This window comes from Medicago sativa, chromosome 2 (genome assembly GCF_051527215.1).
Source record: "Medicago sativa cultivar Bolivia chromosome 2, Bolivia_mono, whole genome shotgun sequence".
NCBI lineage: Eukaryota > Viridiplantae > Streptophyta > Magnoliopsida > Fabales > Fabaceae > Medicago > Medicago sativa.
Window position 1 is genome coordinate 63,048,941 of NC_140750.1, and position 19,727 is coordinate 63,068,667.

General features: G+C 31.3%; 2 protein-coding genes across 2 annotated transcripts; one reads left to right on the forward strand and one right to left on the reverse strand.

Moving 5' to 3' along the window:
• Positions 1-3,028: 3,028 nt before the first annotated feature.
• Positions 3,029-5,010, reverse strand: LOC146949542 (uncharacterized). The gene is made up of 5 exons (XM_085741524.1): positions 4,740-5,010; positions 4,147-4,406; positions 3,679-3,846; positions 3,361-3,528; positions 3,029-3,245 (listed from the first exon to the last, which is right to left on the reverse strand). The coding sequence occupies exons 1-5, from the start codon at positions 5,008-5,010 to the stop codon at positions 3,099-3,101; spliced, it is 1,014 nt and encodes a 337-aa protein (XP_085597650.1). The 3' UTR covers positions 3,029-3,098.
• A 6,155-nt stretch (positions 5,011-11,165) lies between these two features.
• LOC146949543 (cytochrome C oxidase assembly factor) lies at positions 11,166-17,153 on the forward strand. The gene is made up of 3 exons (XM_085745532.1): positions 11,166-11,373; positions 11,467-11,571; positions 16,839-17,153. The coding sequence occupies exons 1-3, from the start codon at positions 11,305-11,307 to the stop codon at positions 16,878-16,880; spliced, it is 216 nt and encodes a 71-aa protein (XP_085601658.1). The 5' UTR covers positions 11,166-11,304; the 3' UTR covers positions 16,881-17,153.
• The last annotated feature ends 2,574 nt before the right edge of the window (positions 17,154-19,727 follow it).

Below are 19,727 nucleotides of genomic sequence, written 5' to 3' on the forward strand. Positions count from 1 at the left end.
TAGGCTTGATATACATTTCAAGCTTTTGCAACATAATACTAAGTTTTATCGAATAAATGACCCAAATCTGACATTACTTGAGAAAATTCAAAATTTTCTTCCTCTGTTATAATGAGCAATTATTTGATCTACACATGCATAATAATAATAATAATCGACCACCAAAAGACTTGGCAGTCATGGCTCAAGGTTTGGTTGTGTGGATTTTAAAGGGATTTTTATCATGGTGTTTTTTTCCGTTGAATTTGACGTTTTTAAACAAAAATATTCAAAATTCAATTTATTCACAATTTTTTTAAGCAAATGTGACGCAGATGGATCTACAAAATCATAAGTAGATTGAAATAAAAATAAAAAATAAAAAAAGTACAAAAGACTAGGGGGGACATAAAGTCTGACCCAGTCAAAGCAAAAAAAAAAAAAAAAAATCCCAAAAGGGTGATACAAAACAGCAAGAAGGGTAAAGAAAACCACAAATCTCAATTCACAAATGTCAACCCTAACTATAAAATTGTCAAATCTAGTAGAAAGGGAGAAGGGGATATACTCATATACTGATATTCGAAGTGAGAGACAGTACTACATGATACTCACAGTGGTGTTGGCAACACGATGATGAGTCTTTTGGTGACTGGAGAAAATAAAAAGTGAATAATTGATATAGCAGATTTGGATGAGATGATTTCAAATCTATTCTCCGATCAGCCAAAAGATTCTTGTGGGGAACGAAAAACCAATAAAAATATGGTGGCCGCGGCTGTCTTAAGGAGATCAATGAGATAGCTTCATTTTGTTTTTGTTTTTGTTTTTGTTTTTGTTTTTATATAAAATAGGGTTTTGCCAAAATGTTTGTGCAAATCACATGATAAAGAAGTGGTCTATAATTAATTATGATTTATTTTTGAAATATTAAATACAAAGGTCTAATTATTAAATAAAAATACAATGTACAATAACATTAAAAAAGAAAAATAAATTGATGCTCTACAAAATTTATGACATATATTTTCATATTATCAGTCTTGGTCAACTCTAATTTTTATTAATGATATATGATATAAATATAAATAAATAAATAAATTAGGGTGCACATCACATTTTAATTTATTATAAAATATTTAAAATTATTTATTTAATTTCTCCATTCCTTTTTAATTTTCACTTTTCTAAAAAACAATTGTTCTTATTTACTTGTTATTTTAAAGTCCAGTGCAACATGAACTATTATTTTGTCAATAATTTCATCCATTTATTTGAAAGATTCAAACGTGTAAAATAAAAGAATAAATAGTTTCGGTAATATAGAAAAAAGATAATTAAAATAGAGAGATTACATTTTTCTAGGAATAAGTTAACATGTTCTTAACATAAGTGAGATAGGGTCATTTACTTATTCTTAAGAATACTTGATTTTCATACTTCATATACTTTTTAATTTAAAATATATACTTTATCATTATAAGACAAATCACTAATATTGATTTTCATGCATTTCATTATTATCAATTCACTACTAATCAAAAAAAAAAAATCTAGCTTTTGCGTATAATACATAAGTTCTACAAGTTAATAATATTCATTTGGAATGTGAAAAAGGAGCACCCTTAGAGCGGGTGTTATAGGTTGAATTTGCATCTTTCACCATTTTCTTCTTCTGATTACGAGACACAAATAGTGTGAATGGTACCTCTTTTCACTTTCACCACATGCTGCCTTAAGTTGTGAAACCTGTCAAATTACTGCAATATTATCTAGGAAAATGCTATTTTGTACGGATGTATTGGGTAAGAATTTTCACGGACGCGTGAAAACATCATATTTACATGCGTTGTAGTTCTTTTCAGAAAAACAAAACTAAATTAAATATAGAGTAAAGCTACAGACAACTTCAATCACTCACTCGTGAACTTGTTTTGTGTTTTTTTTTCCTACTTCCTTCTTATGATCGATTGTTCAACATCAGAATTACACAACTCATCCAACAAGTCCAGCATCTCCATCAATCTTATTCCAGATTTTTTTTTCTCAAATTGACATTTTTGTTCTCTTACTTACATCAACCATGGTTGGTGAGATTCACCTTTCTCTCACTAGAAATTGTCACTTCTCTCCAACTTCCCGACCGCCGCAAGCACCGGTTATGCGATCAATTTGGGTTTCAATAAATTTTCTCAGTTCTGCAACAAATATGCAGAGACATGAGTTCGGTTTCTGGGATTGTGTTTTCTTCTTCAATAAAGCTGTCTTAGCTTCATTGTTTTTGTATGCAAACTTTTCTTCTTCCTACATACCCATTTCTTGCTTTTCAACCACATGCACGACCTCTTCAACCATGTGTTTCTTGTTGGTTGTTGGTGTTGCCGTGTTGGAGAACTGGTCAAGAAGGAGAAGAATGACCTCATTTGTAGATTTTGATATACCTGTTTAAAATTTTATTTTTTTCTCGCGTAATCATACTTTTAAGTTTGCCCCCGAAAATTAATTACTTCCTTTGTCTTTGTTTGTACTGTTTTGCAAATTAAACACACCCTATATCACTAAGCTAGTAATACTACAAGAATAGATCCTCTCATGTGATCATATGACAATTCTTTGAAATCACCATCATTCACTTAAAAGAAGAGAAAAGGAGACTTTATAAAAAACCGAGTTTTAAAGATGGAGATCATAAAGCATAAGGAGGAAAATTGAGAGAATTCATTCCCATATTCCTACACGAAACAAATATTATATAAATCATAAATTCACAATATAGCATGATAAATTCTTGTGCTTAAACAGAACCACGCATTTAATACTTCATGAAGATAAAATTCAATCACGTAAAACACAATGAGAACATTGAGATAAGCTTCAAGTTAACCCATGGATATCAAAATAATAAATGAAAAAAAGTACTAGTATAATTATTTGAAGTAAATACATCGAACATAACAAAATAAATTCAAGTCGATAGATACTAGTTCTAGTGAGATACCAACAAGTACATTATACAAATATCATAGCTAAATATGAATTATGTGTCCAAAATCAAATTATTAAAGAAGTACTATGCATAATGAAAAAGGTCTTCATATCCATACCGAATTCATAGATTTCTATGCATCATTCTTCGAAGAAGTTAAAGCTTCTGATTTACAAATAGGACATTCATTTTTTATTACCAACCAATTTTGTATGCACTCAACATGATATTCATGCTTGCATTGAAGGATTCCAATCTTCTCCTCAGCTTCAAATTCAGTCTATCCAATTAATAACAAAAAAAAAATTAAGTATATCGAATGAAGAACTGCCAAAAAAAAAAAACTTTGAAATATATGTACAAAATTATAGAAAATAGTGAATGAAACGACATACTTGACATATTGTGCAAGAATCACTTTCTTGGTCGTTAGAAGGCAACTCCTCCAAATTAATACCATTTGGGTATGGTGTGTAAATTTTTGTCTCCAACTGTGTTGTAATTGCTTCCTTTGACAAACCAATTCTTACAGTACCGATCCTCTCACCCAATGCGATGAACTCCTGTAATTAACAATTTCAACTGTTAATATTTCTAACTTTGTGTTCCCTCAAAAAAAAAATATTTTTAACTTTGTGTGTAACCTTCAAAATTCATTGTCCTATATTTTGCACATGTACATCTACAAATATACTTGGAATATATATACTAACCTCATAGGACATGTCATCAATTTCCAAGCGCATTCCTAGATGTGGATCAATCAGATTTTCTTCTTCTTCTTCATCTAAATAAATCCCATCAAGTAAATTTTGCACTTCATCGTTGAAAGCAATATCATCAAGCAAATTTTCCATTTCCTCATTTAAAGAAATATCTTCCTATACAAATGAAGTTCAATTGATTAAGAAATCTTTGTGTTCTTCTAAAATAATTAATTAGCACGCAAATACAGTTATTTTATTTTCTTTGTCCTTTGAAAAAACAAAATAAATACTCTCCTCAATTCTATTTATAAGAGATATTTTGGTCAATAAAATAAAATTTTATGCATCTGATCGAAATTTTGTATTCGGTACATCAATTTTTGTTGATTCAAACATCTCTTATAAATAGGACTGAATGTAGTATAAGTTAATGAAAACTTTTAGGAGAAAAAAGAAGTAGTGAGGAAATATTACATCATCTTGTGAGGATCCAAAGGGATGAACACTTTGATGTCCGAGAGTGTTCTCAGACATCACACCACGAGATTCCAAAATATGAAGGCCTGGTTGTAGAGGGATTGTATCACCGCGTGGAGGATTTGGTTGAACTCCATGCATAGGAAGTGTTGGACGATGATTAACATTGTGTTGTTGATTAACAAGGGGACGTTGATGATGAAACCTTAAGACATTCCCATTGCCACTCTCTAATGAACTTTCATTTGTATTGGATGCTGGAGAATGATAGTTAAACAATCAAACAAACTTAACTCAATCAACACAATATATTCAAATAAATATTTCTAACCTTAAGCACATCAGACATGGAAAAAACATGTATGCATTAATGCAATCTTAGATGTTCAAATCCAATGATATTTAAACAAATAGATCTTTTCATAAATTAATTTACTTCGAGAAAGATTTTTTTTTCATGTTGTCACAAATATGTATATTTGTATTTCCTAAAACTTTTTACATGTTATCGATTCATGGACTTATAAAATATCAAATTAATTTGAAGATATATCAATGAGAAAAGCATCAAAATAAGAAAATAATGTTACCTTCTATATGAAGCAATGGCTGAATGTGTTGCACCGAATTGTTTCCATATATCAAATGGTTATTATTGTTATTCACCATAATAGACTGACCTGACCTACTCCATGAATTACCAAGTTGTCCTACTTGATTGAGCAAATGAATTTGAGATGGCAATGTTGCATTACCCCTCATAGCAACCTCGTTAGGGGGAGAAATAGAAGAACTTGCCAATCTATTAGGAGATTGGGGGTTTCCTCTAATCCTTTTGGGTGGACCTCTACCATCATCCATTGAGTATATGCTTCTTCTGAAGTGAGATAAATTTTGCAAACACTTAAAAAAACTAAATATCATAAACTTTATTTTGATTCAACTGTTCAAATCTCGCTAATAACTTTTAGTTCTTAAAATGATACTCCCTCCAGTCTTTATTATAAAACATAATTCAATTTTTAGGTTCGTTGACTAAGTAATATATATGGTCTACAATATACATCACATGTTCAATGAATCTAAAAAGTAAATCATTTCTTATAAAAAGGACACGAGGAAGTATTTCATTGCCAAGATCATAAGACTTGTTAGGCTTGATATACATTTCAAGATTTTGCAACATAATACTAAGTTTTATCGAATAAATGACCCAAATCTGACATTACTTGAGAAAATTCAAAAAAAATTTCCTCTGTTATAATGAGCAATTATTTGATCTACACATGCATAATAATAATAATAATAATCGACCCCCGAAAGACTTGGCAGTCGTGGCTCAAGGTTTGGTTGTGTGGATTTTAAAGGTACCGTTGAATTTGACGTTTTTAAACAAACATATTCAATATTCAATTTATTCACAATTTTTTTAAGCAAATGTGACGCAAATAGATCTACAAAATCATAAGTAGATTGAAATAAAAAACAAAAAGTACAAAAGACTAGGGGGACATAAAGTCTGACCCAGTCAAAGCAAAAAAAAAAAAAAAATCCCAAAAGGGTGATACAAAACAGCAAGAAGGGTAAAGAAAACCACAAATCTCAATTCACAAATGTCAACCCTAGCTATAAAATTATCAAATCTAGTAGAAAGGGAGAAGGGGATATACTCATATACTGATATTCGAAGTGAGAGACAATACTACATGATACTCACAGTGGTGTTGGCAACACGATGATGAGTTTTTTGGTGACTGGAGAAAATAAAAAGTGAATAATTGATATAGCAGATTTGGATGAGATGATTTCAAATCTGTTCTCCGATCATCCAAAAGATTCTTGTGGGGAACGAAAAACCAATAAAAATATGGTGGCCGCGGCTGTCTTAAGGAGAGCAATGAGATAGCTTCATTTTGGTTTTGTTTTTGTTTTTATATAAAATAAAATAGGGTTTTGCCAAAATGTTTGTGCAAATCACATGATAAAGAAGTGGTCTATAATTAATTATAATTTATTTTTGAAATATTAAATACAAAGGTCTAATTATTAAATAAAAATACAATGTACAATAACATTAAAAAAGGAAAATAAATTGATGCTCTACAAAATTTATGACATATATTTTCATATATATCAATCTTGGTCAACTCTATTTTTTATTAATGATATATGCTATAAAAATAAATAAATAAATAAATTAGGGTGCACATCACATTTTAATTTATTATAAAATATTTAAAATTATTTATTTAATTTCTCCATTCCTTTTTAATGTTCACTTTTATGAAAAACAATTGTTCTTATTTACTTGTTATTTTAAAGTCCAATGCAACATGAACTATTATTTTGTCAATAATCTCATCCATTTATTTGAAAGATTCAAACATGTAAAATAAAAGAATAAATAGTTACGGTAATATAGAAAAAAGATAATTAAAATAGAGAGATTCCATTTTTCTAGGAATAAGTTAACATGTTCTTAACATAAGTGAGATAGGGTCATTTACTTATTCTTAAAATATAATTTAATAATTAAAAATTTACGAATACCTATTTTTAACGAATATTTTTAAGAATAGTTGATTTTCATACTTCAATTATACTTTTTAATTTAAAATATATACTTTATCATTATAAGACAAATCACTAATATTGATTTTCATGCATTTCATTATTATCAATTCACTACTAATCAAAAAAAAAAAATCTAGCTTTTGCGTATAATACATAAGTTCTACAAGTTAATAATATTCATTTGGAATGTGAAAAAGGAGCACCCTTAGAGCGGGTGTTATAGGTTGAATTTGCATCTTTCACCATTTTCTTCTTCTGATTACGAGACACAAATAGTGTGAATGGTACCTCTTTTCACTTTCACCACATGCTGCCTTAACTTGTGAAACCTATCAAATTACTGCAATATTATCTAACCCCAGTTTTCATAAAATTGGATAGGGTTTCACTTAAATGGGTGTTTCTAGAACCTCACCATCATGAGTACTCTATCTGCATTTCCAACCAAAGGTTGGAAATTCTCTAGCCCGGCAGGAGTCGGAATGCTATCATCGCATGGTGTATTAGTTGGAATGTCATTTGCACATTCTTCTTCCAGTAACCTCGCATTTTGTTCCTCATCCACATGAAGAACAACCAACAAAGGAGTACCATTAGGCATGGCGTTAGTCTCGGAATCATCTTCACGAGGAGTATGAACTTGATCATCAACTGTGTTCAAATCTTCATCAACAATGTCATCAGCACGAGGAGTATCTTCCATTCACATATCATTATCGTGCTCCGACCTTTGATCATTTGAATTTTGATTGGAAGGTATAACCTTGTCCATTATATCAATATAAACTGATTTTCCACGTGATGAGATTTGTTGAGATAAAGTCTAAAATCACTAATTGATGTTTTAATGACAACAAACCTTTTGAAGTAAAATCTTAAGTTTTATGAATGGTGATCTTCTAATGTTTGCACTTGATTTTTTACTTAAAGGATAAGAATCAAAGAAGTGGACAAGCTAGAAGCAACTTACATCAACAAGGGCATTATACCTACTCAACAATGAAAGAATCAAAGTAGCATCAACGAGTGCATTCTATCTACTCATCAAGTGCATTATATCTACATTAGTATCACAAGCTTCATGAAGATACTAAAACACTATTGTTTTAATCAATAGAGAATTAATTGAAGGTTCAAGCAAGAAGATAAATTTCATGATTAATGGAGTCTTCCTCATTATCACAAGGTCATTAACAAGTATTTAAAGTTCATCAAAGAAGATGCGGTTCATATTTGCAGATTCATGAAAGAATAACTTGCATAACAAGCTATACAAGACAATGCTTTAAGTTTATGTGACAACTCACATTGAGTTTCTGCGACACATGATTTGAGGATTTACTGCCATAATTAATTCTAAAAGGAATGATGCATAAATCTTATGAGGATATTCAAAACCTACTCAAAATGTCATCCTACTAAATCTTCTCAAAGTTATTCAATGAACATGATACATTGTATGAATACACCAAGAGAAATTTTAGAAAATAGTGCAACAACAAAGGATTTTGAGGTCGTTTTACTAACAAAGGAACTAGGGCAAATACCATTATGAACAAGTTCATTGCACTCAAAAGTATTCATATCAATTCAATAAAATTACAAAAATCAACTATGAAGAATAAATCACTTCATGATTTATTTACTAAGTAATTTATTGATGAAAATGTTTGGATAACGATCAAGAACATTTTCATGATCCCAAGCACAAAAAAAAGTTATAACATGATCAAAGAAGTTGCAACACTTTTAACGATTTGTTTTGGATTAAAGGGAATTAAACAAATTACTTTTGAAGCTAAGAAGAGTAGCAGACCTTCTTTTCTTGATCTCACATCACTATACAACTTAACAATGGCTTTTTCTTCACGGGAAGGGGCAGAAGAGGACGAGTAGTAGACTTCGTTCTCTTCTTCAAAACATGGGACATCTTGGTCCTATCATATATCTTGAAGGCAAACAAATTGATGTTAGATCAAAATTGGTTAAAAGAAAAAGCCCTTAAAGTTTTGATGATAACAAAGCAATATACAACGCATGATTAAGAACAATTAGGATTTTCTAAATGTGTGTTTAAGTGTGCAAAAAATTCAAAGTACATGTGAAGTATTGTCCCCGTAACAAGTCAAAGCTCTTGAGATGAAGTCAAAGCCCTGGACTAAGTTAAAGCTCTGGACATGAAGTCAAATCTCTGAGTTTATGCTTCACACTCTACGCTAAGTGTTTGAAAGCTCTGGACCTTGATAAGCTATGTGTCATAGATAAAGGCAAAACTCTGCACTAAGATTAAAGTCAATGTTGTTGTGTAATCCTTTGTGGTGAGATCCTTTGTACCAAGCATTTTACTCAAGTAATCATCATTGATGTATGCAACAACTATTATCTCAAAGAAGGAAAGTTTATTTTGCCTTAGGTAAGGGAATAAAACTCCTTAATTATCATCATTGATGAAATTGAATGACTGAAGCGCTCACCTCAAATTTTCAAGATATCTCAACATTCATTCAAAGATAAAGATTTTTTCAACGACAATCATCTAATTCATCTCTATATAAAGGACAAAGTTTGATTGAAGAAGGTTACGACACTGAAGCCTATTCATGTACATACATACAAAGTCTAACATGTTCATATATACTATTGTAATTATATACATACTAGTTTATAGTATATATCTTGTCTATAAAATGCCAAAAGAAGCATTTGTAAGGAATACAATTTAAGTGCATTGTACTTCATATCTGTTTACTACTCCTAGAGTTTGTGTAAACACTAGCTTTTTGTAAATAACTTGTTATATATCTCTGGATTAATGTTAGGAAGTCCTCTAAGTTAAGGCAAGGAAATTTAGGACAAGGTTATCTATAGTGTTGTTGTTGTTGTTGTAATCAAGATTTGATTATAGTGAAAAAAATAATTTGGAAATGCAAAGGGACCGGAAGTAATCTTAAGTTGTGGGGTGAACTAGGATAAACTTTTTGTTTCGTTTCTTTCCCTTATCTCTTTACTTTCCGCTGCTATCTGTGTTTTTAAAGAGTTACAAAAATCGACAATCACAATTAAAACCCCCATTTCTTGTGTTTTTCTCACCTTTATTTGATATAATGACAAATCTATACAAAAATTAGCACCTTTAAACTAAGTTATGATTTTAGAAATCGAAACGATGATGAATACATTTCATATTCTATATGGTGAAGGGCACCAGAAAACCATAAAAAATTTCAATCAAACCACAAAGATTTAAGAAAATGTGTACTAACTTCTTGTGCAATTGTACAAATGGTCTCTAGTTCGAAAAATTCTATCAAATTTTGTTGAAAATTGACACAATAAGGAGAGATTTATATCTGGTGGCGGGATTGCGAGGTTTTAGGTTAATTTTTGAGAAATTGAAGGGGGATAAGAAATTGACTAGTTTATTGGCTAAATTATCATGGTTTATTTTATTTTATTTTATTTTATTTTGCATCATCACCTTCATATTCTCGTAGAATTTTATTTTTTGGTATAAATGTTCTCTTAAAGCTTGTCCAATAAAATTACATTCTTTGTATATTCTTACAAAATTAGATTTCATGCCTTCATCATCGACAATTTTATTTTGTATTTTAAGATATTATGTTATTTTTTAATGTATTATTTTATTGTTTGAGGAATTTGATAAATACACACAAATTTGGCCATATCATCATATTTAATGCTACATCATATTTAAAAATGCTACATCAAATATATACTTAAAGCACCAAAACATTTAATTTTTCAATAGAGATTAGAGACACTACTATCATGGGTGTTATACAGTAAAGGAATTCTGTTTGTATATTGGGTTAAATTGCTTCAATGAAAAAATAAACCTTAGTATGATAGTTTATGTAATATCTCTATCAACTGAGTTATATTCACGTGACGAATCTAAAACTATTGTCATCAATTAAAATTTTATTTGGATTTGCCACATCAACAACAACAACATATTCACATAACACAAACAAAAAAAAATTCAGAAACTGGATAACGATGAACATGTTTTATGACTTCAAGAATCAATTAGAAATAAAAATAATTAAAGAACTAGTTTTATACAATTAAATAACTTTTACTTATAATTAGATATTTATAAATTTTTGTTTCTCTTGATGGAGACCTTTACAACACATTGCAAACCTAACATGTTTAAAAGATTAGTTTATGTAGTTACACATAAATGATATCCGATTCTCAACAAACAAAAAATCTTCAAAAATTTTTGTTTCTCTAAATCAATCTGGAGCTTAATTATAAATTATTTAAAATTTAGAGACTTACCTAAAAACCTTTTGGTGCAAGAACTTAATACAAAAACTATGGGAATTGTAATTAATTTTTTTTAGTTTAAACAACTATTTAATTGTCTTTGTAATTAGAAAGATTTTTAGACCGGGTTCAAAAACCGGGTCGGAAACGCCATTGAATAAACTGCTTTATTAAAACCATCTGGGTTTTTCCAGAAACCCTTCAAAGTGCAACCTTTTCTTAACATTAACATTCAAAAAATTTGATTTTCACGTTTAAGAGAGGTGAAGGTGAAGAAGAACAATGTCCAAGTCTTGCAAAGGATTAGCCATGGAATTAGTTAAGTGTCTCAGTGAATCTGATTGTGTTAAGGTTCGTTTTTTTATTAGTGTGAATTTATGTAATTTTTAATTTTGATTTTTGTGATGTTAATTGAGTGATGTTTATGTTTATGATTATGAATAGGTTGATAATAGATCATACAAGGAGTGTGCTGGAGAGAAGACTCCTTCAATTTCAGCTGAGTGTGTTGGTCTTAGGGAAACCTATTTCAATTGCAAAAGAGGACAGGCAAGTTTTTATTATTTCTTGGATTTATCATGTTACATTTGTTAGTTATTGTATTTCAGTTAGGTTAGTTAGCTGTGTTAATTATGAAGCACAGAGCCCTAAACCTTAAACACCGGACACGATACTGATACCGACACTGACACGTTGATATTGATGATAGTTTGAAAGATTATATAATTGAATGTAATAAGATGTGTGTTGGATGGTGACATGTGTCGGACACTGAGCTTGCCTTCAATCGGAAGTGTTGGTGATAGATAGGTTGTTAACCTCTTAAGTGGGTTAGTTAGTTTGTTAGTTTGAGTAGGTTAGTTAGTTTTTTATTGTTTGTTGAAGATGTTAAGAAACACAAAATTCATGTCATAAGTAAAATAAGCTTGAGAGCTTGATAGAGAGGAAAATTTCTTCGGATTCATATTGATCAAGGAAAGATGGTAAACGAGTACGTGTGATGCTCTATATAGAGAGCTGATAGAGAACAACAAACTAACTACCAATCAACAAATTAATTATCTACTGACCAGTTTTATAAATAATCACAGAGTCACGGCACCATACTCAGATATGGCGCCGCCACATGTGGGCTTTTAGCTCTCATCCATTGTCCGCCATCCGGCATCGGCACCACTGTTCAATACGAAAATTTTAGTTTTTCCAAACATCACCCTACCAGTCTTCCTAACAGCTGCTATATGAGCCTTCACATGGGGTCCGATACAGAAACTGTAGTTTGTTCTGTGAGAGTTAGAGAAGAAAGCGAGAAACTATAAAAATTTATGGCCGATGGGAACAATTTCGTTTAACCTGCAATTCCACGGTTCGATGGTCACTAGACCAGTAGGCAATGCATATGGAGAATCACCTCCTATTAAAGGAGTATTTGAACATGGTAGAAACTAGGATTCCGTCTCTTTCAGCCGTAGCAACTTTAGAACCGGTCAGGATTTGTCGAAGAGAGCAAGTTTAAAGATTTGAAGGTGAAAATCCAGATATTCCAAGCTATAGATAGAAGAATCATGGAGACAATTACTGTTACTAATGTGTTTTACTTACATCCCCGAGTTGCAAAATAATCTCTTTAATGTTGGTCAGCTTCAGCAGGAGGGACTGAGTGTTGTGTTTCAGCAAGATATGTGTAAGGTTTATCTATCATTCCGAAAGAGGCCTTCTTATGTCTAGCAATATGTCTGCTAATAGATTTTGTGCCATTATTGCACCTGTGATTCTCCCTTTCTGTTGGCAAATGAGTAAACAACCATTTTGGTCACTGAATGTGTGAGACACTATCACTACTATATAGTATCAAAATTACAAAACATACCCAAATGTGCCTTTTGTTAGTTATTTTGTCCTCGGCTGTGTCTTTAGTTAGTTTAATGCTCAAATATGTTTTTCTTTGGTCAATTTAGTCCATAAAATTTACTAATAAATGAGACACTTGGAGACTTATTTGTAATATAGATACATTTAGGGACTATAGTGACATCACCTCACACATTCACAGGTGCCAAAATGGTTTTTACCCGTTTGTAAATAATGGGTGTGGACAGCACTCAATTGTGACACGACAGATATGGCCATTTCAGCATCAAATGCTTGAGAACTTAAGCACATAAAGAGATGGTCTGAGGATTATCGGTGCTCAAGGATTACCCTGTTATTTGCACTGGTTGGGTGGTTGGAAAGCAGCACAGTGAAGCTATTCCAAAGAAGAGTTCTTGGAGAGTTTCTCAAAGACTTGATCTTGTTCATTCTGACATTTGCGGACCCATCAAACCTGAATCAAATAGAAAATAGGAGGTATTTCATCACCTTTTCTGATGACTTTAGTAGAGAAACATGGGTTTCCTTCATGCCAGAAAAATCTTCTGCCTTTGATATTTTTAAGAAGTTCAAGATTGTGATTAAAAGGAGTCTGGAAATTCCGTATGCTTCCTAAGAACAGACGGGTGGAGAGTTCACTTTCTCAGAATTTGATGAACTTTGCAGAACTAATGGTCTTAAAAGACACCTCACCACCACATATATAGTTCATAGTAGAATGAAGTAGCAAAAAGGAAAGTTCATAGTAGAATGAAGTAGCAAAAAGGAAAAGTAGAATTGCAATGATTATGGTTAGAAAGTATGTAAGAGAAACCTTGGAGTTCTATGATTTGGTTTGGAAAAGATTAACATGGTGAGCGTGCTATAGTCCCAAGACAAATTATCAAGAGATGATGTAAGAGAAACCTTGGAGTTCTATAAAAAAGGAGTAAAGGGATGAGTTTTATAGCATACTTGGATAGTGATTACTGTGGGTGTGGATGATAGAAAGAAGACATGGGGATATGTCTTTATGCTTGGGTCATGATCCATTTCATGGTCTTCAAAGAAGCAGCCAGTGTCCAGTGGTAACTTTATCAATCACAAAGGCTAAATTCATAGTTACAGCATCTTGTGCTTGTCAAGGGGTTTGGATTAGAAGAATCTTGGATACGAATAAAGGAATCCACCACTATTTTTCCATGATAACAATTCCACCACCATTGTTCATTGGATACGAACAAAGGAATCCACCACCATTGTCCAGTAACCCAGTCATGCACGGCAGGAGATAACATATAGATGTGAGATTCTTCTATTTCCTTTGCAATTTCGGTAAAGAAAGAATCATTGAACTGGTTCGCTGCAGCTCACAGGAGCACAGTTAAACATCATGACTAAGCCTTTAAAGTTTGAGTCCTCCTCTATTCTTAGAAACTAACTAGGTATCTTCAGGATGTGTAATAAAACTGATTGAAAAAAGCAATTCAGTTTAAGGGAGGATAGGTTAGTTGTTGTATTTCAATTAGCTTAGTTACTTTTTAACCCCCTAAGTGGGTTAGTTAGCTTGTTTGTTATTTTGAGTTGGTTAGTTAGTTTTTAGTTCTGTTTGTTGAAGCTAATCGACTATTGTATATACTTGTCTACATAATTGAAAGAAATGAAGAAAGTTTAGTTTTTCCAAATTTCACTCTATTACCAGTCTTAACATATCTTGTATGTGAGGTATAATTTATAATGCAAGGTTGCCAATATTTTCTATTTGGGATATTCATTTTCTATATAGTTGTTCTACTGCTAGCATTTAGTATAAGGCATGCACGTTACTAGTCGAAGAAGACAAGTTTAGATTGAATAAATGATTGGCCCTCTTTTGGGTGCTATTATCATATTTTATATAGTTCTTTTTCCTTTTTCTCGGGCTGAGGAAATGCATCTTTGCAATGTGATGGAGTTCAGCCAAATACTCTGGTTATTTGTAAACTATAAAGGGCAACCCGGTGCACTAAAGCTCCCGCATACGCAGGGTCCGGGAAGGGGTCCCACCATTATTGGTGTATTGTACGCAGTCTTACCCTGTTTTTTACACAAGAGGCTGTTTCCAGGACTTGAACCCGTGACCTTTCAGTCACATGACAACAACTTTACCAGTTGCGCCAAGGTTAGTATAAAAAAAATAATGCTTGAAGAGATGTTGGTAACTGATATATGGCAAGTGTGGAATTGAAAAGTTGGGATGGGAAAGCCAATCCATGAGCTTGTTAGGAAATTATTCAGAGTGATAGGATGAACAGTTATTTGAGTCTGCAAGGAACAGTTAATGAAGAAGAAATAGCATTGAACTTTGGGAAATGAGATAGTGGAGTAATTGTTTATGATTTGTTTGAAGTTGCTTCTAGCTTTAGGTTTCAAAGTACAAGGAGACAATGGTATCAATTTAAGGTCAAAAGGTTGATACTTGATAGAGTTCAGCCAAATACTCTGGTTATTTGTAAACTATAAAGGGCAACCCGGTGCACTAAAGCTCCCGCATACGCAGGGTCCGGGAAGGGGTCCCACCATTATTGGTGTATTGTACGCAGTCTTACCCTGTTTTTTACACAAGAGGCTGTTTCCAGGACTTGAACCCGTGACCTTTCAGTCACATGACAACAACTTTACCAGTTGCGCCAAGGTTAGTATAAAAAAAATAATGCTTAAAGAGATGTTGGTAACTGATATATGGCAAGTGTGGAATTGAAAAGTTGGGATGGGAAAGCCAATCCATGAGCTTGTTAGGAAATTATTCAGAGTGATAGGATGAACAGTTATTTGAGTCTGCAAGGAACAGTTAATGAAGAAGAAATAGCATTGAACTTTGGGAAATGAGATAGTGGAGTAATTGTTTATGATTTGTTTGAAGTTGCTTCTAGCTTTAGGTTTCAAAGTACAAGGAGACAATGGTATCAATTTAGGGTCAGAAGGTTGATACTTGATAGTTTTTTTCTCTTAACTGATTCTTCTATTCAACATTATGCTCCATTAAAAAAATGTTTTTAGCAATGTGACTAAATAAATGTGGAAATGGTTTGATGGCCATGGTTCTAATATCTGTCTATGTGATATTGGCCTAGTTTGGATTAGGTTTTAGCTTATTGGTTCCGAAAGTCTTTAGGTGTTTATGAAGAAGTTAAACAAGAGAGCTTCTAAAAATTTGAGATACTAAGCTAATTTCAATTGATACAAGAACCTATTGTTTAAAAAAAAAATTTGATAGATATTGTAAGTTATTGAAAATCTTTTCCTTGACTGCATGGAAGATCTTGAAGTGTTTAAAACACGTCCTTTATGATCTTACCTGAAGATTTTAAATCGGTAAGTAAGCTTGTTATCGCACTGATAATGATTTTACTCGGTTAGCAAACTAACTAACAACCAACTAGGTGTTGTTGTGATTCAGGGTTGAATTAAACTAGGTTAACAATAAGAAGGATGTATCTGTTAGTACTAGTGTTGCTGATATGCAACTTTAGTTCATCTTGTTTTTACTAATAATTACTAACAATATTAATAGTGGATGTTTTAAAAAAAGTCCATCTTGTTTTATTAAGGTCTTTAATGCCCTGTATTATAGAGTTTACAATATATCATATTAACTGAAATAGATTTGTACATACACTGATACACCATTTCAGTGTTTCACCATTCACATGTTCAAATATTGGCATGATAGTGGTTATTAGTAGTCAGGGTTCGATCCCTATACTGTCTGCTTTAATACTCTTTCAATGTCCTTTAGTTCATCAACCGAACTACTTACTCGAGACTTCAAATAGTATTGTTAGTAGGGCAAAGAGAATCAGTTGTAAACATGTGTATATTTGGTGAAAAAATTGAATGAATTTATGTTAGTTATAATGTGTAAGCTTTAGTTCAGTATGATATTGATATTAAACAGCTAATGTTATTTTTTCACTCTTTTTCAGATTGACATGAGAGCTAGGATTCGTGGAAACAAAGGGTATTAATGATGCCATACATACACCGGAAAACTGTGGTATTGTGCTGTCCAGTTTTGGTACTTTCATTAGTTTATTCAAGATGAATTCAACTCAAAGTGAAAGATTTGAATCAATCAGAGAAATGGGAGGCTCTGTAATAATTGTTTGAGATCATGGCAGTGTAAAATTTTTATGCACATGAAAGAGGAATTTTGATATGTTAAGGAGAACATTCATATAGAAAATTTTCCCAAGGGTTAGATGAATATATTATAATAATCAAGTCATACTTTCAATTTATTTCATAATTCATCATCGAAAATGCTATGAAGTACAATATGATTTCCATGACTCCGGAATGCTATCTCGAGATAAAGAGAATGGGACATTGGGTTGTTGTGACTTACTATGAGGTAAAAATGATGTCGTTTTCACTATAACCACTAGAATACATGTGTATGTCGTTTGATGTTGTTGAATATATTAAGGTACAGTAATATAGAATAAAATTATATTATTTAGAAATTTGTTATAAAATACTTTTAGAGTATAGATGAAATTATTGAAATGAAATTTACTCTTTTGCACTTTTGTGAAACTTGTTATAAAATACTTTTAGAGTATAGATGAAATTATTGAAGTGAAGTTTACTCTTTGCACTTTTGTGAAACACCGTTTATCAACAAATTCGTTGTATATACTAAATATTTCAATCACTTTTTTTTTGTATGTAACTAGGTTAGGTTTTAGAAAATATCTGATTTTATGCATCAGTGAGGAATTTATGCATCTTAGAAAATATTTCATTACAAATTATGGTACTTTGTTTTCCCTAAAAAAAACAGTATGGTACTTTGTTTGTTTAAGGAAGAAATTTTTTATGAATATATAGTTTTTTTTTTTTTGAAATATTTTATGAATATATAGTTTTTTTTTTGACAAGAAATATATAGTTGTTGACCGCTAAATATTACAATGAGTATTCCTTCAAAGAAAAAAAAATTACAATCACTATTATATTATGTATGTCTCTTCTTTGATTTTCAAATAAAAGCTTTTCATTTTATTCACAACATTTGTCTCGTCTATGGTTATTACAATAATAAGAATTATTATTTATAATATTATTATATGACTTTATTCACACTTTTAATTAACTGACAATGAAGGGCAACCTTTTAAGCAATTTTGATCGGTGATAAACATTTGTTTCATGTACGGTCAATGCAATAAATTATAATTGAGCAACAAAAATTTTAGAAAGTCGAAAAGCAAAACTAAAAATATAACCTAAACTTATATAAAACACTCCTTGTTTTGAAGGGAAAACCCATTATTATCGTTGCAACTATTTCAATAGCTTGCAAGTCTACATATAATGCACAAGGACAAAAAATTGACCTCTTAATGATACATTTTAACCGAGACAATAGTGTTTTTTGAATAAGGGTAAAAATAGAATTTAAAGTTATAATTTATTCTGTTCCATTCATGTTTTAAATAATGGAATGAAAATATTTGATAAAATACCTAAACAATGGAATGAAATTTGTATTCCATTTCGCTCCGTTTAGTTCCATTCCGCTCTGTTTTGTTATGCTCCATCAATCCAAACAGAGTCTAAGAAATGAAATAGTTGATTGAATATTATGAAAAATAAGTTCTACAAGGGAAAATAAATATTATAAAATTGAACTTCATTTGAGTTGCTGAAATTGGGCAGAACACATTCTTACAAAGTCGATTTATAAGGTGAGACAAGTATCTCATCTTTATATATGTTTATCAAAAGTCTATCTATCCAATGTAGGACTTGAGTTTTTTCCAATACACTCTCATGTCCAACGCTATTTGGCTAGATGCGTGTATATAAATTATTGGTGAGAAGTAGATCTTTTATCCAAAGTCTTATCTATTCAATGTAAAACTTAGGTTTTTCTCAAATAGATGCCATTACATAGTCTGACATGATTGCCTTAATCTGATGTGTATCTTAACTCGAACGTCAAATGTTATTATACGAGAAAAAAGAACATGAAAAGAAGATTTGACCAACTAATTCTTCAAGTAGAAAGCAAGAAAAAAAGTGTAACTTCCCAACTAGTAATTCACTTATTCAATCATTATCCGCAAAGAGTTGTTTTATTAGCTTTATTAAATTGAGTTATTATATTTTTCGTAAGTTAAATTCAGCTGGTGGAGACATTGCATAATGAATGCAAGAGTTGAAGTTTGAACTATAAACACCACACGTATTCATTTATTAGGTAAAATTTATAATCACTAGACTAGTTGATAAAAAAAAAATTGAGTTACTATTTTAAAATTTATTACTTTATACTGTTTTTTTTTTATAAGGATTGTTACTTTATACTTTATCACAACATAAATATGAGTGTGTATTCCTGCGTTCCATTACATGAGCTTCACAAGTCATATAATGATGCTTGGCCTTGGATAGCATACTTATTTTTCTTATGAACATGAATATCATACTTATAATTACGCTAGAAAATAACAAGTTCATGACCACACATTTATTCCGTGATCCTTAACTATAAAATAACTTAAAACCCAAATGTTATATTAATTAGAGTATTTCGTGGAGAGAATGTTACATAAGTTTTTTCTTTAATGTTACCATAAGTATTAGTTTTTTTGTCCCTATAAGCTTAGCTCATTTGGTAAGGGATAATGCATTTTGTATGCAGGGGACGGGGTTCGAACCCCGGACACCCCACTTATTCACCTTTAAGGTGAATTTCTCTAGCCGCTAGGTCTCTAGCCGCTAGGCTACTTGACCAAAAAAAAAAGTATTAGTTTTTTTCTCTAGCCGCTAGGCTACTTGACCAAAAAAAAAGTATTAGTTTTTTT

Coding starts and splice junctions, on each gene's coding strand:
- LOC146949542 (XM_085741524.1), bottom strand. CDS start 5,010: ATGGATGATGGTAGAGGTCCACCCAAAAGGATTAGAGGAAACCCCCAA. Junction 3,847..4,146: donor TTGGATCCTCACAAGATGAT/GTAATATTTCCT, acceptor TCATTTGTATAG/GAAGATATTTCTTTAAATGA. Junction 3,529..3,678: donor TTGATGACATGTCCTATGAG/GTTAGTATATAT, acceptor TGTTAATTACAG/GAGTTCATCGCATTGGGTGA.
- LOC146949543 (XM_085745532.1), top strand. CDS start 11,305: ATGTCCAAGTCTTGCAAAGGATTAGCCATGGAATTAGTTAAGTGTCTC. Junction 11,374..11,466: donor GTGAATCTGATTGTGTTAAG/GTTCGTTTTTTT, acceptor GATTATGAATAG/GTTGATAATAGATCATACAA. Junction 11,572..16,838: donor TCAATTGCAAAAGAGGACAG/GCAAGTTTTTAT, acceptor ACTCTTTTTCAG/ATTGACATGAGAGCTAGGAT.